Genomic DNA, 23546 nt, shown 5'->3' on the forward strand with positions numbered 1-23546 from the left:
CACGCTCACGAGGAAGCTGCACTCGTTTTAATGTCACTTCACAAGAACCCCGGACGAGTTCTTGAGAAATCTTCCAAGCGAGATGAAATGTTGAAACCCTGTGGACAGTTTTAAATGTGTGTGTGTGTGTGTGTGTGTGTGTGTGTGTGTGTGTGTATGCGCGCGTGTGTGTAGAATATCGGGATTTTTGTATCGTCTTTGTCACTTCATTGAGACTAATATAAAATTGGTTCTGTGAACCTCTTAGTATGTGGAAAATCTTTTAAGTGGAAGAATAAATGAATAACTGCTCAACACATTCCAGTTCCGGCTTTTATTCAGAACGCACGTTTATCTGCCTCGCTCAAATCTTCCTCCCGATGCTCTGCGAGCCTCGATCATCAGCTCACCGGCAAGAAGGCCAACCGACCTGGAAGTGTCCTGTCGTGCCCGGAGGACGTCCCCGGATGTTTTCGGTGATCTCGCCGGATCTCCAAACATCGTTCCGGTTTTGTCCTTTCATTTCCGACGAAGTGGTTTGAGACCCACGGATGGATTTTCAGCTTTTCTCTGCGTGCTGGGAACTCCACGAGCCATTACTTTCTTATTTTTGTGTATTCTTTAAAAAATTTGAAAGGAAAAAAAAAAACAACAGAACAGGCGTGGTACCAGTAACGGTACACGTTTATGTTACACAGAATTGAATTGGTCCTTTGAGAGTTTTTTTTTAATCTGAATGCTGCTCCTCCGGACGCTCGAATTGCCTTCCTTCAGGTTTCAAACTCCCCGTATTTGCATCCGTTTGAACAGAGTCTGTCATTTTCTGGTGAAAAGCAGTTCTTGCGAGTAAAAGTCCTGGATGGCTTCGCGAGGGGAGCCTTTTAATCCTTTCCAGTTTGTGTGCGGCGCCTTCAGTGGAAGAGAATGTTCTTGTACCTGGTGTTGGGGATCTGATCTCGGCTCTTCAGCCTCCTCACCGCCTCCCTCATGTGCTTGGGCTGCAGCGGCGGCGTCTCTCCCCACTTCTCACACACGTCCAACGCTGCCGGGAGAAAGACGTCGGTTTCTTTTTAGTCACTTCGGTCGGTCGGGAGGGAGGAAGGGGCTCCGGTCGCTCGCGTCTTACCTTCTTCCACGATCTCCCCGGCAAAAACCTTGGAAATACCGGACATGGCGATCACCACGTTCTGGGACACGGACGACCCCGTTATGGACTGGATCAGCTGGGGACGGAGACGGTGGACATCGGGTCAAAGGTCAAAACAACGGTCCCGGACACGGACTGGGCTCGGGAGTCCGACTCGTAACTTCGCCTACCCTCTTGATGGCGGCCTTCGGGAAAGCGGAGCGCCGGTACATCTCGTATCGGTTCAGTTGCTCTTCAGAGAAGGAGGACACCAAGACCCTTTCGAACACATAGAACACTCAGCGATACCGCTTGTCTTCTCACCCGTCGAAGAGTCTTTAATAAACACGCGGCTGTTTTAACGCTGCGGGAGGAAGTGCGGGAACGAGTGACCTCAGCTTAGAGCGGCGGCGCCTTTCAATAGGTTTCGGCGGTACGACGGGCTTGTTCTCACAGTTGACTGACTGCTCTCTTTCTACCGGTACCCACCCGTGATTTGGAACATAAATCGAGTTTATTTACTCAACAAAGTGATTTAAAAATTAGCGAAAACAAAATGAGATGGAGACCCTAACGCAGGGGGTGGGCAATTATTTTCGCCTACGGGCCATATTTCTTATTTAATTTTTATGCGCAGCCCCAACTAGGTATCACATCAATTAATAAAATTTAAATATTTACATTTTTTGGCATTTAATTTCCACTTTGAATGATCATATAAATGTACCGACATTATTTTGAATGGAATCATCCGTACAAAATTAAACAAAAAGGAAAAAATAAGGGGTTTCTAAATTCAATACGGAATAAAAATACTGATTAAAATATCCAGAGAAAATTGTTCGGCGGGCCGGATCTGCCCTAAAGTGTCCAGATGTGTGAAAGAGTGACAGCAGAGTTGGCTTTCGGCTACACGTAACCCTGACTGCGGGATAAACGGTAGAGATTGAATGAATGAAAATCCGACACACAAAAAAAAAAAAACACTGAAAACCTGGACACGAAACAGACACTCGTCTGTATCTAAATATAGAGATTCGTGTTACAATTACCTGCAGCAAAAAAAAAAAAAAAAAAGGCATCCCAATACTGGGACCGTCAGGAATGATCTGAAATTGTGTATTTTTCACGTGATCCCATAAACTCGTCTTACTGCATCTTCTGTATCTCGTCCTCGTCAACCTTGTGGCGCTTCTCCTTTTTCTTATCGGGCTCCACTTTCAGTCTCTTGGACGCCGACTGACCCGACTCGTCGTCGTCATCGTCTCCGGCTGCCGGTTCCTGCGCGAGGAACGGAAAGTCGCCATGAATATGAGATCACCAAAACTAGATGGAGTCACGTGCGCTGACACACTGGTTTATGGATTCGATTGAGATGAAACATCAATGAAATTACACTATATCTGACCTGGTCTATATAAAAATTTAAGGATGAGAAGCTTACTGGGTGGTGTTATTGTCTTACAGACATTAATGCACAACCACAACACAATAAACTGAGCAAAAATGATGCTAGTGTATGAATTTCAAATACATTTTTACAAAGATATTTTATGGCCGCCATACAAACCATCTTTGCACTCTGCTTTAAATAGGAATTACTTAACGTCAGATGGCATCTTGCGATCCATCAACTGATTAGTTTTTATTGTCATGAGGAAAATGAAAACAACCAACAGTAAAAAAAAAAAGGCTTTAAAGGCCGAGTTTCATCACATGCACAAGGGATTTGGCTCCTGCTTTTCGTTACACCTCATACCAACGAGAATGTAAACAAGGACCCGGCAAAGGACTATTATGCACAAAACAAAGTGCAATGTATTAAAGTAATAAAGTAATATTCTTGTGAGGTAGCGCACATACACAGCATGTGCATGGTTTTCACCAGAGGTGTGTAAGCTGTCTGTGCAATGCATAGCTCTGCGTTTGGAGCCTGTGTTCCAGAAATCTACTCACAGACTTGGGTTCTTGTTTGAGCTGATCTTGAGCAGACGGTTCCTCGCTGTGCACCGAAGCCTTCGCCTCGGCGGCTTCCGAGTCGGCTTCCTTCTGCAGTTTGGAATCCTCGCCTGCAGACGCCGGGCCCTCCGGGTACCCCTCGGGTGAGCCCTCGGGTTTGATCCGAGCAGGGTCTGCCATCCTCGCTCAGTAAAACGCTGACAAATACGGGTCTGAAAATATAAAAATCAAAAACGTTGGGCGATCGCACCATGGTTTTGTCTATTTTGTTCATGCAATTAGTAGTTAAGATCAATCAACTGGGATAACCGATTAATGCATCCTACCTTCCCTGCTAGGCTACCGTGCTAACGCTTAGCTAACGGAGGAGCGAATTTAGTTCAACCGCTCGTTTAGCAAGTTAGCTTGGTTAGCAGGCGGCGCAGCGGTATTGTTTTGCACAAAGAAAAAATACAAAACACATAAAGATGATTTTAAAAGTATTCGACCGACTCGTTATCCATAGACAAAAAGCTATCTTCAAGATGCAGTGAGTTTTGGCAACCGGACGATAACAGAGCACATAGATTTCCGCTTCCGGTTTTGTAATAACTTTATTGACATCACGTGTTAGACACAAGTTTTTTTCCCTTCCAAACTTTATGGATACAACGGAAATGTTAAGAATGTATCGAGTATTTACGGACTACTGAAATGGATAAAATTATACATAAAAAATATTTTATTTGGAATATCGTTTCTGATGAAGCTTTTACAGCGATGGGGGGAGGGCAACGTGCTTAATTTAGCAAGTTAGCTTGGTTAGCAAAAGCCTTGAAACGTTACACTATAAATATTATTATCATCGTAGACAAGATACGTGTCTTGAATGCATTGGTTTATTTTAATTCAATTTAAATAAAATAAATAAAAACATCAAAATAATACAATTAAGGTTGTAAATATAAATATAAAGTGCAGCTGGCTCTCACCAAAAATGGTGCAAATAACAGCACCGATATTTAAAAATCATTACAAACGTATGTTTTGATGAGCAGCACAAATATATATATTTTTGTTTCATTTATTTTAAATTCACTTTTTAACCCGTTTCGCTTCCACCCCCCTCCCTCCCTCTCCCGTGCAGGAAAACACACCTCCGTGAAAACACTTTCCGGGATCCAACACGCAGGGAGGAGGGCCACCTTAGCGCGGAACACTTTTTTTTTTATTATTTTTCGTTTGAAAATCATTTTATTTGAGCGGATTTTTTTTTTATTTGAGTTGGAAATCCCGGACTCGATGAACTAACTGGTGGAAGGCACCATCTTTGCCCGTCCAGCTCCTCTCTGGAGCTGCAAGGGCGGGGGTGCGAAAAGTGTGTGTGAGAGTGTGTGTGTCGGGTTGGAGACGCAGAAAGAAATGGGCAGTTTCTAGGAAGTGACGGACGGTCAGAGGAAGTTTGCTCGACGGCTGCCGAGGCAAACTTTTCTTTTTTTTTTCCCCTCCCCTCCCCGCCATTCAGCGCCGGAGACGCCGCGGACGGAGAGCGGCGGCGCCCCGGGAGGAGGAGGAGGAGGAACCGGCGGGGGGAGGCTTTTGTTTCCCTTCCCCGTGGTGGCGGAGGAACTTAACCGGGAGGAGAAAAGAAATCTAATCCGAGAACGAGGTGGGGGGGATCGTAGAGGAATTCGTACCAGCAACCCTCCTCCTTTCCCCATAAAAATCCGCGATGGGGAAGGAGCAGGAGCTCCTGGAGGCGGCGCGCACCGGGAACCTGGCCGCCGTGGAGAAGCTCCTCTCCGGGAAGCCTCACTCGCTGTCCAGCCTGCTCAGGTAGGTTCCTCCGGGGGGAGCGGAACCGAACCAAGTGGGTGTCAGAAATCTGTTGCAAATAGTGGATCCCAGAAATAGGAATACACACCCGAGGCTGGATCCTCCAGGCGGGCTCCTTTGTCTCCACACACACTCACACACACACACCTCCCCTCTTCGCTTTGCTTATTCGTGCAACCAAATGTTAGGTGTTATGCATCGCTTCCACGCAGGATCCGTGGAAGTGGATGCAAAGCTAGTTCTCACCATTTTGCACCCCCCCCCTTCCTCCCTCCACCTCCCTTTGCATGGACTATTTCTAGCAGCGGTCAGACTGGGGAAGTCCTTCCTTCTTGCGAGTTAAACGTTCACTGTGGGTTTTCTCGCTGTCCCACGGAAGCCACCCCCCCACACACACACACCATGTGAGGCTTCTGCATGACGCCCACCCACCACCTCCACCTCCACCTCCACCCCTGGGTTGTTTTTGCGTGGCTTGTTTACTTGCCCACATGCCCTACATGCAGCCCCGTCTGGTGATCCTCAGATTTCTCAATGCCAGGCTTGCAATACCTAAAATGGAGGATAGTGGAGGCAAATCCTTAAGTGCCCCCCCCCCCACACACACACACACACATAACCTCCTCCATTCCCCCTCCCCTCTTGAACAGTGGTGCACTTTTTTTTTTTTATTTTTTTTTTTTATATAATGGCATTAAAAAGCTTGCTGGAAGAGGAAGCGTGTTCGGATGCACCGACCGTCGGATCCGCCGGGGTTCGGTTTTGACGGGCGCAAAAACCCAACAATCCAGATGAGGACGTGTCCCCGACCCCACTACCCCCTCGTGACGGGGTTTGGGAAAGAACCCCCTCCTCGATCTGAAATGCTGAATCACACCAATCCTCCGCCGGCGTTACCCAGACGCCGACGTCCGACGCCGGGACGGTAACGGCGCTCCCTGGAGGGGGAACGGCGTCGAACCCTCCCCTCCTCACGTGGAATCCCAAGAATCCCCACATGTTGCACGAGGTCACCTGGGCTTACGAGACCGTCTCGTATTCCTCGAACCTTCTTGCAACACTTTCAAGGCCTTCTCCGTCCCGCCCGTCGCCCGGTAAACAGAAACAAACAGGACACATCAGCTGTGCAGGTGACTAATCCGCCCTGGTTATTAGGTGGACGCCTCTGCTAGATTTTTAGCGTTCCTGCGCTGGAATGGAGCGCGTGTTTGGACTTGCGGCGTTGTCGTCGCGATGCGGCGTGCTAAGCGGCCCCGGCGCCCCCGTGGAGAGCCCGGTTTCCCCCAGGAAGGGGGGGCCGAGTCCCAATAAAGGAGCTGGGATTTAGCCAGCTAGCTGTCGCTCACAGCGGCGGCACGCCAGCTGATGTTTGAATTATTTACCCGCCGGTGTTATTTTAGAGCCCGAGAGGAGGTCGACGGGAAGGGAGCTTCGCCCGGGTCGGGTTTGTCCGAACTCTGGTTGTCAAGACGAGTTTCCCCCCGCAGGGAAAGAGCTTCCCGCTGAGGGGAAATGAACTGAGGAATTCACGGAGCGGCGGAGAGACGCTCGGGGAGCTCAGGCCCGTCCTCCGGTTCCGCACCGACATCGTTTTGTCCCGCCGACAAAGAGCGGAGGTCAAAGTCTCCCGGAGTAGAAAATGTAAATTCTTGTCAAAATCTCCTCGTCTTGGCAACCGGAATTACCGTCGGAAGCTTCCGGATGTTAAAACGGAAATTCACTGGATATTCGCAGTGCATCTATATAACTGAATATATTTATGTTCAAGTGTATAAAAGTGATTTTTTTTTTTTTTACTGAATTTAGATTACAAATTCAAATAAGATGAAAAAAAATTTTACGTTCGAAAAAAATTATGTTTTTTTTTTACAGAAAGTCCCCGCAAAAAAAACAGCAACTGGATATTCGCAGTGCATCTATATAACTGAATATATTTATGTTCAAGTGTATAAAAGTGATTTTTTTTTTAACTGAATTTGGATTACTAATTCAAATAAGATGAAAAAAAATTTTACATTAAAAAAAAATTATCTGTTTCTTTTTACAGAAAGTCCCTGCAAAAAAAACAGCAACTGGATATTCGCAGTGCATCTATATAACTGAATATATTTATGTTCAAGTGTATAAAAGTAATTTTTTTAACTGAATTTGGATTACAAATTCAAATAAGATGAAAAAAAATTTTTACATTCAAAAAAAATTATCTGTTTTTTTTTTTTTTTTTTTACAGAAAGTCCCTGCAAAATAAAATAAAATAAAATAAATCAGAAAATATTGCGCTGATGCTTGAGCTGCCCCAGATCAGGTTAGGCACCAAGTTAGGCTATGCAGTGTGTGTGTGTGTGTGTGTGTGTGTGTGTGTACGTATGTGTACGTTTTTGTCTTAAAAAAAAACAAAAAACTAACCCCAGCTTACTGTTCTGTATATTTCCTGTGCATCTTGTATTTGCAAGTGTTATTTGCAGTGCTTATGTCCTATATTTTAAGTCGCTTTGGATAAAAGCGTCCGCGAAATGTAATGTAATGAAAATGCCACGTTGGCTTTAGAATGAACACTTTTCAAACATCGGCCTTTTTCTTTTTTTTTTTTTTTTCTCTCTCCGAGGCACCGTTTAAGTCCAACGCGGCACGATGATGATAAGATAAGATAAGATAAGAACAACTTTACTTATCCCGAAGGAAATTGTTGTGCCAGAGTTTCAAGCAAAAACATAACAATAATAGATAATAGCAGGAAGAATAAGAAATACAATAAAATATAAAGTATGAAGTTAAGGCTATCAAGTGTTTTAAGGTCTTAAAAAGTACAAAGATTTGAATATTCCCTTCGGCTGAAGGAAGAGGAATTAAAAAGTCTGAGCTTTTAGCGCTACCGTTCAACACGGAGCACTTTAAGATCAAGTCACTGGAAAAAGAAAGAACGCTTCAAAACATAATAAACATCGGTAAAGACGAATACCAAGTACGTCTGCGGAGGTTCTCGGTCGTCCAGGTCACGACGGGACTTGAATTTCTTCCCCTGAAGATGTTAAATTCAAGATAAGTAGATTTTGACAAGAATTCGCCGCGACTCTGGATGACTTAGAACCCCCACAGACCGTTTCCTTGGTACTTTTTCCAATTTCGACAAAGAAATCCAGGCAGAATCGGAGACGCTGAGATGTTCGAAAAAGGCGCCGTCCGGCGTCCGACAGCTCCATTCTCCGCGCCGCGATCGGCTTTTTTAGCGTTTCAAAAGCGCCGGGCGCCGCTCCAGACTCCTCCGTCCCGTTACGAGTCCCCCGTTTCCGGCAGAACGGCGCCGCTGTCACCTGAGAAGACGTCTGCGCGGCAACATCTGCCAACATTCTGTCCTCCGTCGCCGCGTGAACCCCAAGGAGCCTTCGCTCCCTGGGTGGGCGGAGGTTTTTCGCCGCTCTATAAAAGTCCAACGTCCCGACGAAAAAGAAATCATTCAAGGCTCTCGGAAGAAAGAGCTCAGCTCATGCAGAAGGTAGAATGCCGTAAATAACGAAGAGCTTTTCTTTGTGAAATTCAACAGATGCCGGAAAGATGCGCTTTCACGCATTCTGCGATTTGCATTTCTACAGCCTGGATAGGACCGACCTTTCCAACTATTTCCATTGTTATCGACCGCCTGCAGCTCAGCTGTTTTTTTTTTTTTTTCTTCTTTTTCTTGAATTCTTGCGCGGTGACTGTCGGCGTCCGACAGATTGTCCCGGGGACGGGATTCCGTCGAGTGTTTATTCTTCGTCAAAGATTTATCCGGAAACGTTGTTTTTAACCAGCGTGACAATTGCAGTAAAGTAGAGGAGAGATACTTGATTCGAGAACATTAAGTCGTCTCGCAGCATATACATAATACAAAATGCATTTATCAAATACATAACCGGTCACTTGTCCTTAAAAAAAAAAAGAAAAAAAAAACAATTTATAATCCAATGAGGTAGGAAAAGCGTCTTGATAAGGTGCCTTTAAGTTTAAAATAAATAAATAACTAAATAAATAATAATAATTAATATTGTACATTGATTATATTGTATATATATATAAATTATCTTTTTTTTTTTGATATACATTTCTATAATCCAAAGAGGTAGGAAAAGTGTCCTGATAAGGTGCCTTGCAGGGAAAAAAAATATACATAATTGTGTGCGTGTGCGTGTGCGTGTGTGTGTGTGTGTTGCAGTAAAAATAAATTAATAAAATGAAAGAAAAATATATCTATATATAATACTAATAATCCAATGAGATAGCAAGCCTGTCTTGATAAGGTGCCTTGCAGTCAAAAAAAAAAATATATAAATGTATCTATAATACTAATAATCCAATGAGGTAGCAAAAGTGCCCTTTTTCATTCATTCATTCATTCATTTTTTTAATTCCGCATATCCTGCAAGACAGGCTGGCGAGGATCAACCTGGACGCAACCGTTCACTCATTCATTCACATCTTATTGAAGTCAGAACTTTATTAATCCCGAAGGATATTTATTAGCCGGAAGGCTCGAACGTTACACACATCCACTCGAAACATGGTATTGATTTTAAAACTGGCAGGTTTCCTTTTGCAGAAAAGGCCGGCGTTATATACAGTAAAATTCCCCTCAGGTTCCGTTGAGTTGCATGTGGGTTAGTCCACATGGTTAGTCACCATGGCAACCGTTCACTCACTCATTCACACATTGTAGAAAGACATTCTCATCTAGACGTGCAACCAGAGTCAAACGTCCGGCCCGCGGGCCGAAACTGGTCCACCAGGGGGTTTAATCTGGCCCGTTGAATAAATCTACAATTTGAAAAAAATACATTAAAATCATAAACTTTTTTTTTTTTTTTAAAATAAAAGTGCAATTCCTATATTGTCTGCTCGAGGTGCATTGTTTTAGCTAGTGTTAGCAACACAGCACAACACCATGTGACTCCGAACTTACAGCAGATGACACCAATGCGGCTTCTGGGTCCGTAAATAGCATTTTTACTTATTGTTAGAAATATACCTGTTTTTTCGTTGGACCCGACACCCTCATCAGCATAATTTCGTTGTCAAAAACAGAGAAAACTGAACATGGAGTGTAGGGTTTTCCAAAATAAAATAGGACTACTTCAAATTTGTTTGTTGAGGTTAATAAGAAACCTGTATGCTTGGTGTGGATGCAGCAATTTTGGTCAAAAAAAAACAACAACAAAATGCACGGAGAACTGAGAAGCCATAACTGAGGCGTAGTGCCGGTGAAATTGCACTTACTTTTTTAATGTATTTTTTAAAGGAACAGTTTATTTATCATTTACTTGTTTACTTTTACACTAAACAAATCAGGACTTTGTTACTTCTAGGTAATTACGCTGTGATTTTATCGGTCCCTCGACATCAAATTAGGCCGTAAATGTCCCCATGAGTTTGACGCCCCTGCTTTAAATACTTTAAAAATACAACCATTCACACGTCTGGACTATTTTCGGGGCTGGTTTTGGACGGTGGGAGGAACCCCACGCAGATATGCGGAGAACATGGAGAACCAACCCCGTCGCCGGGAATTCTTGTTAAAACCAACTCGACAAACACGTCGACGCTGACCGAACCCGGGGATGCAGGATGTATCTAGTGAAAACAAAAAGAAAAAAACAAAAATGCACAAACCGCCTTCAAATAGGCACGTTGGCTTTTTCTTGACTTTCACAAAACCAGTGTTTAATACAAAAAAAGAAGCAAAGTTTTCCTTTTTTTTTTTTTTTTTTTTTTTTTGTCTTCTTGTTTCTGCAGCTCTCGAGATAAAATTAGATTGTTTTCCTCACAACAGAACGTGGCGAACCCGATACTTTGGCGTGGCGTTTTAAAGCTTACCTTTAGCCTCTCTGTTATCAACGTCTCTGAATAGGAAAGTCTGGCCGGTGGAGGAGGAGGAGGGGTGTGTGTGTGTGTGTGTGTGTGTTTGCACAGTCGCAAATCGGGGGCGGCGACTAATTGGAAAACGTTTTTAAATCCGAACGGGCCCCCCCGGTCTGAAATTCCTTTTTTTTTTTTCAATCTTCAGAAAAAAAAAAAGCCTCTAACATGCTTTTAGGCGGTACCCCAGCGAAATGATAATAATAAGACGCATTGCATCATCCTATCGTAATACATTTTTTATTTTAAGGAAACTTTATTTATCAGCCGGCTTCCCGCTCGAGTCATGAGTCACGGTGCAGTAATGACACGGCCTCACAAGCCGTCTCACATTCGTTCCTGTAGACGGTTAATGAGTAAATGGCCGCCGAGGTGAACTGCCAGACGGGGAAGTCGCGCGTCTGACAATCAAGTTGTGAGACCGGAAGGGCGCCGTGGAAGCTGGGAAACCTAACACCCCTCTGTTAGCATTCCAGGGGCGTCTGATTTCGGGATGCGCCTCTTCAGAGTGTTGCGTGGACGAGGCGCTGGGATGAATTCCACATATGTGTGCGGGAGGCGAAGGCAGAAACGTATACCGTAAATCGACTGTATACAGGCCGAACCTACTAGTTTTTTAAAAGGAAAAGTAATTTATACATAAATAAGTTGCACTTGTCTATAAGCTATCGGTGAAACATGTTGTAATGTGATGTCCAGACCATCTCAGTCTTCACTTTGTCTTGGTCATACATGTCCTGCACCCCTGTGACAAATTCTTTCCTTTGGGTGTTTTCCTTCAGGGGTCACCACAGTGAATCAACCTTCTCCATCTTACATTATTCTCTGGATCCTCCTCTCTCACACCAACTAACTTCATATCTTCTCTCACTACATCCATCAATTTTCTCTTTGGTCTTCCTCTAGACCTCTTGTCTGGCAGTTCCACCTTCAGCAACCTTCTACCCAGATCTTCACCATGGTTTGGACATGAACTAGTAGTGTTCAAGTCCAAACCATCTCAGTCATCACTTTGTCTCGGTCATACATGTCCTGCACCCCTGTGACAAATTCTTCTTTTCCTTTGGGCTTTTCCCTTCAGGGGTCACCACAGCGAATCAACCTTCTCCATCTAACCCTATTCTCTGTATCCTCCTCTCTCACTGCGTCCATCAATCCTCTCTTTGGTCCTCCTCCAGACCTCCAATTCCAGCATCTGTCCACCAATATATTCACTATCCCTCCTCTGTACATGACCCCACCATCTCAGTCTGGCTTCTCTGATCTTCTCTCCAAAACATCTAACTGATGAACTCATTCCTGATCCTATCCATCCTGGTTCCTCCCAAAGAGAACCTCAGCATCTTCATCTCTTCATCCCTTTTCTCCACCCATTCCAATAAGCTTGAACTCATTTCTTTACCTAGATCTACATCCACCGGTACGTAACGGAAATACTTTTTTTCAGAACAGATGCCAAACTTCGTGCTGCAACTCTTATTTCCTTCTTCTCCAGCCAGATCGATCGCTTTCAACTTGAAAGCTGCATCAGATGCGTTTTCTGTGCGTCTTTTTCATGATGGGTTTGTGTAGAAAAAGCGCACGGCGGCTGATCTGAGGAAGGATCGTAAATGCGGGTTGGTTTTTCGAAACATTTTCATTTGTCCAGTGTGACGGCGGAAGGACGCTACTGTCATTACTCCATAAATTATCCGCATTGTTGTAAAAGCCGCAGATTTCAGAGCGTGTGAAAAAAGCAGCGGCTATATGTCGCAATTTATAAAATGATATAATTAAATACTTAAATTATTTACATTTTATACAATATAATTATATAAAATATATTTCAAATAATAATGATAATAATAATAATATATGAACATATAATATTTCAATATGTAATAATAATAATAACAGTGGTGCAATAATATAATATACTCTGTAATATATAATACTCTCTATAATATAAATACTCTGGCACAATAATTTCCATCGCGATAAATAAAGTTGTTCTTATTGTTATTCTTATTTTTAATATCAATATAAAATGATATGATCATGTAATTATATAATTTCAAATTTATATAATGTAATCATATATAATATATATTAAATACTAATATAATATATGATAATATAGTATGAACATCTGATGTAATATATAAATATAAAAGTATACTAGTAATGTAATGTTACTATGGCATGTTTATGAAATATATCACACATAAATACTCTCTATAATATAAATACTCTGGCGCAATCATTTCCTTCGGGATAAATAAAGTTGTTTTTATTCTTATTCTTATTCTTAATATGAATAAAATGATATAATATAAGCATGTTATTATAGAATTTCAAATGTACATAATGTAATCATGTATAACATATATTAAATAATAATATAATATATAATAGTATAGTGTGAGCATCTGATATAGAAATACATAAGTATACTAGTAATGTAATAATATGACATAAATATAAAATATATCACACATAAATATATAATATAATAATAATCATAATATAATATTATATATACTATTTATGTGATCAAATTTTATATAATGTATAAAATGTATAAATTATATTGGGCTCTTAACTCAGTTTGCAGCCCATTTTTTACCACCAGCTAACGGCGAGCGGCTAAAAATAGCTTCCGCCCAAGTGGGTCAACGGTTTCTTAACTAGTTTGCGGGGAGAAATGTTTGAACAAGCGTACAGTTTGGTTACTTCGGAACGCCACCAGAAGCACGGCGACACGTGCACGCTCGCGAAGGACGTCGGTCCATCTTTTATTCCACCTTGTTCTGAACAAGACGTACGGTGACGGTGCAGGGAGCCTCCTGCAGAGCGACCCGCCCGTCTGGCCTACTTACCGGTGTTGTCCTTTCCGTCTTCTCGCCCACCTGCAGAGCGCACACAAACATCCGCCGCTCGCCGCCCTACCAGTACGATTAGCCGAACCCCTGGCGGATTCTGTGTTTGCTTGTCCGGGTGCATCGGCGGGGAAACGTGCGATTTCCTTCTTCCTCGTCCTTGTTTCGATCTACTGTTGAGCTGGACGGGAGTGTTTTTTTTTTTTTTTTTTTAAATTACGGGAGAAGCCAATTTGGCCGTTTTACGCTCTGTGAAAACGCCCGCCACGATAAACGATGAGTTTCTGAGGCGTGGAGACGGATGGCCCTGCCGGAGCTGCACCTCGGCTGAACCGGCAAACAAGCCTCTGCTATTTTTAACCGCTTAAAAACGTGATTCGGTTAAAGAGGCGACATGCCGACGCTCGGGTTTGGCATCGGATGTCATTTATTACATTTTTCTGATTGCGTTTTCATGTACGCTGCTCGAAAAATGGAAAGTAGCACAAAAATAACACATCCTGGATCTGAATGAATGAAATATTCTATGAAATATGTTGTTCTTTACATGATTGAATGTGCTGTCAACAAAATAGCACAAAAGATATCAATGGAAATCTAATGCTTGAGCCAATGGAGTCACACTCAAAAATAAAAGTAAAAACACACACCAAGCTGATCCAACCTCCTTAAAATAAGTCAAAATGAATCCGTGTTGCAGTTTGATTTCACAGAAGTGGATTTGACCTGTAGTTACAATGTGTTTGTTTAAGTGTTCCCTTTATTTTTCTCTTCTATTTTTCTTTTTTTTTTTGATAGAAATATTTATTGATCTACTTCTGATTGTGTAACATATCAATATTTATTATCCTTGTACTCTGATTGAAAGGAACATGAATTCAGGAAAAAGGCGTTTTCTGAAACGCTTTTCGCAAAAGTTACGTTCCAAGACAGAAAGTTAATTTACACAAAGTAGAGTCGAGATCATTTTGATGGTATTTCCAGATAAATTAACCCTCAACCAACCTCACTCAACCCTTAACCAACCTCCCGAAAACTGTTAATAACCCACCATCCACTGCATTCCCGCACTCTTATAACGTACAATCAATACTTTTGGATCATTGTAACGATAAACACTGAAACACAATACAAAATGTAGATTAAATGAGAAAATTAAAAATCACATTAAATGTAAATAGAAATTATTTAGGGAAAAAAAAATCACATTTTACATTTTTAATAAATCAATAATTGAAATAATAAGTTCATAAATCATTATCATCACTTGATGGATATTTTATTTAATAAAATGTATGTTTTACTGTTTTTTTCTTTGGCTAGAATGTGGATATTTCATTAAAAAAAATAATAAAATAAAAATAAATAATAGTAAAATAAAAAAAAAATCAAATACAAATTTTTTATGGACTGGGGAAGAAACCAACACAGACACGGTTAGAAGGTGGACACTGCATACAGAAAGGTAACAGTGTAAATGTAACTAAATGTAAATTAATGTAAAAAAAAATGTAACCACTCTTTAATGTTAAATAACTAAATCAAATTTAAAATGTTACATATGCATTTGCATAGATGTAGAAAAATCTGTTTACTAGTTGCTCTGTTCCAAAGCTAGCTTTCACTACCACATTGTTTCTGGATGCGGCTTTTGCAAAGACATCGTAGTTTGGCTTTTAATTCTTGGACAATTTGTTGTTTTTCTGGAAGGCTTACTTTAGCATACTTAGCTACGTGTTTGGTATCAAAATGTCAACGTAGATTGTACGTAACACAAAAGATATACGTTTTTTTCTCCTTGTATTGTCCTCCCCAACTTACTTGAAACAGCCTTCCATCTGCATCAACTTCTCTCTTCCTGGACATTTAGGGGTTCTTTGTATTTCTCAATTCCACTTGTTGAAAACGGCATTGATGTGGATACATTGCGATCTAATGGCGGGATGTCGTCACTTTGTAGGTAACGTGATCAGCATGAATTGTGGGAAATGTAGTTTATGCTCAATGCACGTGTTTGACTTCTTCATTCTAAGACAATCAGACCTTTTTAGACGTCTTTCGGGCCGCTTAAAAAGACGTGGCGGGCCACATTTGGCCCGCGGGCCTTGAGTTTGGCACGTGGTCAAGGAACTGAATGACATGTATCTGATTAGCCCTGGACACAGTCTGCTAAGTGAGTGACATCACCCCACTGTTCAACACCTCACCCGTCTTCTCGCTATCTTCAAATAGGATAATAGTTCCAGCGTTCTCCATGGAGCCGTTCCCTAATAGGGCTTTTCAAAATAGTCCTGGCAGCTCGTGGCGACCCGTGGCCAGTCGTCGTCCGCTTCTTTAAATTAGCCACCCTCTGTTTTGGGATGGAGCTACTGACCGATCTTGCGTAGAAACCAACAGTGGAAACATCTCATCAACTCCATCCGACTCCCGTCGATTGTTTTTACACACCGATGTAGGTCGTCTCTACATCTGAATGATTTAACTCATCTCCATTTTAGCCCGGTGCTGTTGTGCAAACGCCGCACCAAGAAATAGCACCTCGATGCTAGCAGTTAGCGCCCGGCGGGACTCGGCCGGTATGCTCGTATCCCGTTGGTTCCGGCGCTTCGGTCGACTCACGCCCGCAGACGCGGGGTCGGTAAATGTCGAGTGATTTGCACATCTGGATGAGACACAGGAGAAAACCTGCTAGCAATAACTCTGTTTCGGTATGCACTTGCAAAGAGTGCCCTTCTGTTGCGTACAAGGGAAGCGCCGATGGCGAAAGAGGATATCGCCGGTTGGGTTGCGCGACGTTCGTTGAGACGAAATTTTAAAACCAGCGAATCCCCGCAGATGGTTGCAGCGCTAACAAGCTAATCTAATGACCCTGCTTCACGAATAAGCGCGCCGCTGTTGCCGTTCAAGCATTAATGTCAAAACACATCCATGTGAGCACGGCCTCTCAGAGCCCACGGTATCATCCATTTCGCTTCAAGTAGCATTTGTAACATCCCAGTGCATCATGAGCTCATCGGCGGGAGGGGAGGGGAAGCTAAACCCAACTGTAAAAGTCAGTCATAAAGCATGAGGTCAGAAAATAATGTTGTGAAATAGGCACGAGACGTTTTCAGTTGTCTGCTAGCAAACACCTGAACAAGTGGATTATCCATATATGGCGCTGATTCGATAGAGTACCGAACCCGCTGCCTTCCAGTCGTCCCATGCACTTTGCCGCCGTCGCTCATTTTGAGCTTCCTGCTCTTCGCGTCAGCAAATGTTGCACGGCATCAGTTTGCTTGAAGGAATCTGGCAGGTGCGCCTCACCCGGGGGGGATTAACGTCAAGATAGGCTGTTTTTGGAGGCGGGACATCTGGATCCGGCGCCTACCGGCGTGTGGATAATCCGAAGTCCGGTTTTCCCCCCGGAGGGCGGCTGAGGCTCACTGGCAGCCGCTGACGGGGCTCAGCGCCCCGGGCTGAGCTAATCCCCGGCGGAAGGTTCTCTCCGCTAATAAGCCGATGGATAAATCGGTTTATTACGCACCGGGTTCACCTGGGTGCTTTTTTTGCTCGAATGCTCTCATGAAGTTGCCGGTCTCCTTGGCCCGGCGAAAACCGCCACTATTGAAGTCGTGGCAGTTACAGTGCATTAGCTGTTTAATACCCGCAGCTTTCGAGCTACCAGAAGGCAAGGCGACCTCCAATTTCGGTCTTAATATCCGTCGTCACGATTATTCCTTGTTAATATGGACACCAAATGAAGTAGCCGGACATGTATGCCCGGTCGAGTCTCCCTGGCTTATCAGCCGAGATGGTGACATTTAACTGATGGCGCCGGCCGATGTTTATCTTTTAATTCGAAAGCCTGTATCGGAGATCTTTCACTCGGGCGCATTTTCATTTGTGCTGAAAGGATTTAAAGCAGGGATATAATGGAGTGTCCTATGGTTTGGTGGTGGTGGTGGTGGTGGGGGGGTTTCGGGCGATATCAATCATATTAGGACGGTAAGCCTGGCAAACTAGCGAGTATCTTTGAGTTCTTCTGTCTGCACCTTCAACAACAGAAGCCTCGGACTCGACGCAGCCGACACGGAGTCGAACTTGTGCAGAGGACACATAAAAGGGGGGGGGAGCGATTATCCGACTTCCAGTTCTGGCCGGGAGGCTTTGTGAGAAGACCGAATTGAAGCCCCCCCAGAATCTCTTTCAAACCACGGCTTCATCCCGTTGATATTCCCTCAGGGAAATTAAGGATTAGCGCGGCCTTTTCAGACAGGAATTCCTCTGCCGGTTTCCCATGAATGTGCTCCCTCCCGATCCAAATTTGCTCTGTTTTGCCCCGCGGAGTCGGGTTTTTTAAGCCTCCCGTCCAGCGGTTAGCCGGGGCCACTGTAAGAGGATGAGGCGGATTGCCGAGCGGCCCCTCTGATTCACGCCAGACGACGGCGGCGCTCGTGGTTTGTTTACTAGCGGCGGCCGGGGGAGAAGATGCGCATCTCCGGAGCGGGATGGACACATCCTGTTCCTTTTATTATTTCTAGATCAACTCCCACGTCGCTGATTTGGAGCGGCAGCGGGAATCGGAGTGACGCGAGACTCCCGATTTGCGGTGCGTCACGTCCGCGCCGCGGCCTCTTCAGTCACGCAGCTGCCGTGACTGCGTTTGTGAGTCGCAGAGGCAGAACTTCTGGCGGTGGCATGTTTTTTCCTTATTTCCGTGGGCGGTTTGTCGGTCGTTTGGGTCGCGTGAAACCATTTGACCACGTGGACTCGGGAGGGATCTGCTCGATGTTGCGAAACGTCACATGTACAAACATTCAGTCACTCATTCACGTCGTGCAGAGACTTACTACCATTCATTCACTCATTCACATGTCGCCAGGAGACATTCAGCCTCTCATTCACATCATGTATAGACTTACCACCATTCATTCACTCATTCATTCATTCACATGTTACATAGAGATACAATGACCCCCTCATTCACATGTTGCAAGGAGACATTTAGCTTTTCATTCATTCACTCACTCATTCATTCATTCATACTTTATATAGAGGTTTATGGCCATTCACATGTCATGTAGAGACACAAACCATTCAGTCATTCATTCACACATTGCTATGAGACATTCAGCCATTCACTCACTCACTCACTCATTCATTCATTCACATGTTGGAGACAAACAATTCACCCTCTCATTCACATCATGTATAGACTTACCACCATTCATTCACTCATTCATTCATTCACATGTTACATAGAGATACAATGACCCCCTCATTCACATGTTGCAAGGAGACATTTAGCTTTTCATTCATTCACTCACTCATTCATTCATTCATACTTTATATAGAGGTTTATGGCCATTCACATGTCATGTAGAGACACAAACCATTCAGTCACTCATTCACACATTGCTATGAGACATTCAGCCATTCATTCACTCACTCATTCATTCATTCATTCATTCACATGTTGAAGACAAACAATTCACCCTCTCATTCACATCATGTATAGACTTACCACCATTCATTCACTCATTCATTCATTCATTCACATGTTATATAGAGAGATACAATGACCCCCTCATTCACATGTTGCTAGGAGACATTTAGCTTTTCATTCATTCACACTTCATATAGAGGTATATGATCATTCACCCTCTCATGCACATGTTACGTAGAGACACAAAACCATTCAGTCACTCATTCACACGTCGCTATGAAACATTCAGCCATTCATTCACTCACTCATTCATTGACATATTTGAGACATACAACCATCCACCCTCTCATTCACATCATGTATAGACTTACAATCATCCATTCATTCATTAATGTTATATAAAGAGATACAATCATCCACTCCCATTCGCATGTGGCTAGGTGTCACATGTCGCTATTAACATTTAGCTATTCATTCACTCACTCATTCATTCACACTTTATATAGAGGTATATGACCATTCATCCTCTCATTAACATGTCATGTAGAGACACAAACCATTCAGTCACTCATTCACACATCGCTATGAGACATTTAGCCATACATTCACTCACTCACTCACTCATTCATCCACATGTTAGAGACATACAACCATTCACCCTCTCATTCACATCATGTATAGACTTACAATCATTCAAACAAACATCACTATGAGACATGGGGCCACTCACTCATTCACTCACTCATTCACTCATTCATTCATTCATTCATTCACATGTAATCAAGAGACATTCAACCATTCCGCCTCTCATCCACGTCTTGTAGAGACTTGCAACCATTCATTCACTCATTCACACGTGACTAGGAGACGGTCAACCATTCATTAATATGTTAAACATTCAACCCTTCACCCTCTCATTCACATGTCACCAGGAGGCATTCAGCCATTCATTCACATTTCATAGACATTCAACCACTTACTCACTCATTCACATATCACTATGGGACATGCAGCCACTCACTCATTCATTCACACGTTATATAGAGACACACAACCATTCACCCTCTCATTCATAGTGATGTGTGTTTTCGGACTGTGGGAGGAACCCCAGACACGGGGAGAACATGGAGGCTCCACACAGAAAGGCCCACCTTTGGGAACCCAACCTTCTCGCTGTGGTGCCGAAGCGCTTAATTCATCCTTCCTTTCCCCGGGAAGTTGTACTTCCTCGTACGGTTAATCCCCGCCTGTCAGAAATGCCGCCTCCGGTTCTGGACGCGAAGGAAAGCTCCCCCGCGTTCTGCTTTTCAATGCTCCTTCACGGGTGGCGAGACGAGACCCCGAAGGACGCCTGCGAGGAACAAAGGGCCGCCGGAGCGCCGCGTCCCCGCCGGGGGCCCAGTGGGGCTCTGCAGGCGACGGAGCCTCAGAGCGTTTACTTAATGAGACGGTTCTGACTGGGTAATTGCAGACGGCTTTAAGAATCATCATGGGAGATGTACTTCAAGGTGGATGGGTGGGGGGGATGGGCAGTGTGTGTGTGTGTGTGTGTGTGTGAGAGAGGATATAATAATATATACAGTGGAAAAAAAACAACAATGTTTAAGAAGCAGCTCGGCTAACCTGTCGCGGCGTGAGGAAACTGAAAATGCTTTTATTTTATTTTTTAATTTTCCAACATTACAGCGGGGAAACGGTCATGCAACCTGACACGGCTGAATTTTTTGAGTCATTTTTTTTTTTAAATAATAACGACAATAACAACAGCAGCAGCTGTAGTAGTAGTAATAAGAAAAGTAATAATAATACATTTTATTTAGGGTGCCTTACTGAAGGAACGCATACTGACATATACACAAAATACAGATTTAAAAGAAAAAATAAAAGTTTACTATATTTAATTTAGACAATGCATTTTTTTTTTTTTAATATTATGTATTTATATAGGGTGGCGCAGTGTTAGCATATGTTAAACTCAAAGAGCACAGTCTACGTCGGCATTTTGATACCAAACATGGAGCTAAATATGCTAAAGTTAGCCTTCCAGAAAAACAACAAATTGTCCAAGAATTTAAAGCCATGTGTTCACGAAAGCCGTATCCTAAAACACTGCAGCAGTGAAAAGTAGCTTTGTAACAAAACAAATAGTAAAAATATATTTTTTTTTTACAACCATGCAAATACACATGTAATATTTTGGAGTTGAATGAGAAATAATTAACATTAATTTAACATTAAGCAGCAGTTACTTTTATTTGACATTACATTTGGTTACATTTATACTGTTACCGTTCCATGTGGCAGATGTGATAATAACAATAAAATAATAACAATAAAATAGATTATAATTAAGAGTAAAATTTAATGTTATTTTTTATTTTTGATCTGAGTCTAAAATTGAAATGATGAAAAACATTTCTCCTGTTAGAAAGGATAAGATAAGATGGAAATAAACTTAATTGATCCCCATAGGGGAAACGGTTATAAGTGTCAGTTAATATAAATATACATATAGACAAAGAGAAAATTGGCGGGCAATTAAATAAAAGCAAAAGATCAAATAGCAACAAGAAATAAAAAATAAATAATGGATATAAATGAAATAAACGCTGCATTTCTCCTTTTTGATAAGATAAGATAGGGATAAACTTTAGTGATCTCCATAGGGAAAATTCTTGTGTCACAACAGTTATAAGTGTCAATAAATATGATCGTCGTCTTCAGGGGTCGCCAAAGCAAATCAACCTTCTGTCCATCACCATTGCGAACAAGAAGGGGCTCAGAGCTGATCCCTGATGGAGTCCCACCTCCACCTTGAACTTCTTTCTTACCCCTAAAGCACACTGTACCAGTGTCTCACAGCTAGCATACATGTCCTGCACCAGTCTAACATACTTCTCTGCCACTCCAGACTTCCTCATACAATACCAGAGCTTCTCTCTTGGCACCCTGTCATATGCTTTTTCTAGGTCTACAAAAACACCTTGAACCCCCTCTGGCCTTCTCTGGACTTCTCTATTAGCATTCTAAACACAAATACTGCATCTGTAGTACTCTTTCTAGGCATGAAGCCATACTGCTGTTCACAAATGCTGACTTCTGCTCTCAGTCGAGTTTCCACTACTCTTCCCCATAACTTTATTGTATGGCTCATCAACTTTAGCCCTGTATAGTTTCCGCAATTCTGCACATCCCCTTTATTCTTAAAAATAGGCACCATCACACTTTGTCTCCATTCTTCAGGCATCTTCTCACTCTCTAAGATCCTGTTGAATAATCTAGTCAGAAAATCTAGCCTCTCCGAGACACTTCCACACCTCACTGCTTTTCCACTCTTCATCCTCTTCAATGCCTTCCTCACTTCACTTTTACTAATTTGTGCTACTTTGTGGTCTACAATAGTCACCTCTTCTACCCTCGCCTCTCTTTCATTTTCCACATTCATCAGCTCTTCAAAGTACTCTCTCCATCTTCCCATCACTCTTCTAGCATCTGTCAATACATTTTCCTCTCTTTCCTTAATCACCCAGACCTGTTGTTCATCCTTTCCATCTTTATCTCTGTTTCGCCAACCTGTATAGATCATTCTCACCCTCCTTACTATCCAACCGAGCATACAAGTCATCGTACGCCCTTTGTTTTGCCTTTGCTACCTCTATCTTTACCTTTCGCCGCATCTCCCTGAACTCCTGTCTGCTCTCTTCAGTCCTCTCAGTATCCCACTTCTTTGCTAACCACTTTCTCTGTATACACTCCTGCACTTCCTCATTCCACCACCAAGTCTCCTTATCTACTTTCCTTCCAGACGACACACCAAGTACTCTTCTACCTGTCTCCCTAATAACACTATCTATTGTTGTCCAATCATCTGGAAGCTCTCCCTGACCACCCAGACCCTTTCTCAACTCCTCCTTGAAAACCATACAACACTCCGTCCTTTTAAGCGTCCACCTCTTTGTCCTCTGCTCTGCCTTTGTCCTCCTCATCTTCCTTGTCACCAGAGTCATCCTACAAACCACCATCCTATGCTGTCTGGCTACACTCTCACCTACAACTACTTTGCAGTCACTGATCTCTTTCAGGTTACCTCGTCCATACAAGATGTAGTCTACCTGTAGATGTAGTCTAGCCATTCCCATTCTTTTCAAATCTGCCCATCACTTCTTCATCCCCTCTATTGCCTTCACCAACATGTCCATTGAAGTCTGCACCAATGACCACTCTCTCATCTCTTTGGATATTCTGCATCACTTCATCTGACTCATTCCAGAACTACTTCTTCTCTTCAAATTCACATCCCACCTGTGGGGCATAGCCACTAACAACATGGAGCATCACACCTTCAATTTCCAGTTTCAGACTCATAAGTCTATCTGACATTCTTTTCACCTCTAGGACGTTCCTAACAAACTCCTCCTTCAAGATAACTCCAATTCCATTTCTCTTCTTGTCAGTACCACTTCTTCCTCCTCTCCTTCTTTAACCCACAGTAGCC

General features: G+C 42.9%; 2 protein-coding genes across 13 annotated transcripts in view; one reads left to right on the top strand and one right to left on the bottom strand.

The window, feature by feature from the left end:
- Positions 1–298: 298 nt before the first annotated feature.
- Positions 299–3535, bottom strand: taf11 (TAF11 RNA polymerase II, TATA box binding protein (TBP)-associated factor). Its single transcript, XM_086159597.1, has 6 exons — positions 3391–3535; positions 3062–3276; positions 2259–2386; positions 1297–1384; positions 1106–1202; positions 299–1021 (listed from the first exon to the last, which is right to left on the bottom strand). Exons 2-6 carry the CDS (start codon positions 3242–3244, stop codon positions 891–893), a joined length of 627 nt encoding a protein of 208 aa, XP_086015723.1. The 5' UTR covers positions 3245–3276; positions 3391–3535; the 3' UTR covers positions 299–890.
- A 774-nt stretch (positions 3536–4309) lies between these two features.
- The window catches only part of anks1aa (ankyrin repeat and sterile alpha motif domain containing 1Aa), a 103953-nt gene continuing 84716 nt past the window's right edge, over positions 4310–23546 (top strand). For 11 of the 12 annotated variants that reach the window (XM_086159605.1, XM_086159603.1, XM_086159608.1 and 8 more), the window contains exon 1: positions 4662–4879. In XM_086159605.1, the coding sequence (XP_086015731.1) occupies positions 4776–4879 (104 nt within the window). In that variant the 5' untranslated portion in view covers positions 4662–4775. Of the gene's footprint in view, positions 4880–23546 lie in introns of all 12 variants that reach the window. The other variant, XM_086159609.1, reaches the window with a different exon arrangement.

Source organism: Fistularia commersonii, chromosome 14 (assembly GCF_037954325.1).
Source record: "Fistularia commersonii isolate RoL2024-O1a breed Wild chromosome 14, RoL_Fcom_v1.0, whole genome shotgun sequence".
Classification (NCBI taxonomy): Eukaryota; Metazoa; Chordata; class Actinopteri; order Syngnathiformes; family Fistulariidae; genus Fistularia; species Fistularia commersonii.

What these genes read in the sequence shown, in the direction of transcription:
- taf11 (XM_086159597.1), bottom strand. Translation starts at nt 3,244, where the DNA reads ATGGCAGACCCTGCTCGGATCAAACCCGAGGGCTCACCCGAGGGGTAC. An exon ending in GACGAGATACAGAAGATGCA is followed by an intron (nt 1,385 to 2,258) that starts GTAAGACGAGTT and finishes TGTGTTCGAAAG; the next exon opens with GGTCTTGGTGTCCTCCTTCT. An exon ending in CGGGGAGATCGTGGAAGAAG is followed by an intron (nt 1,022 to 1,105) that starts GTAAGACGCGAG and finishes TTCTCCCGGCAG; the next exon opens with CGTTGGACGTGTGTGAGAAG.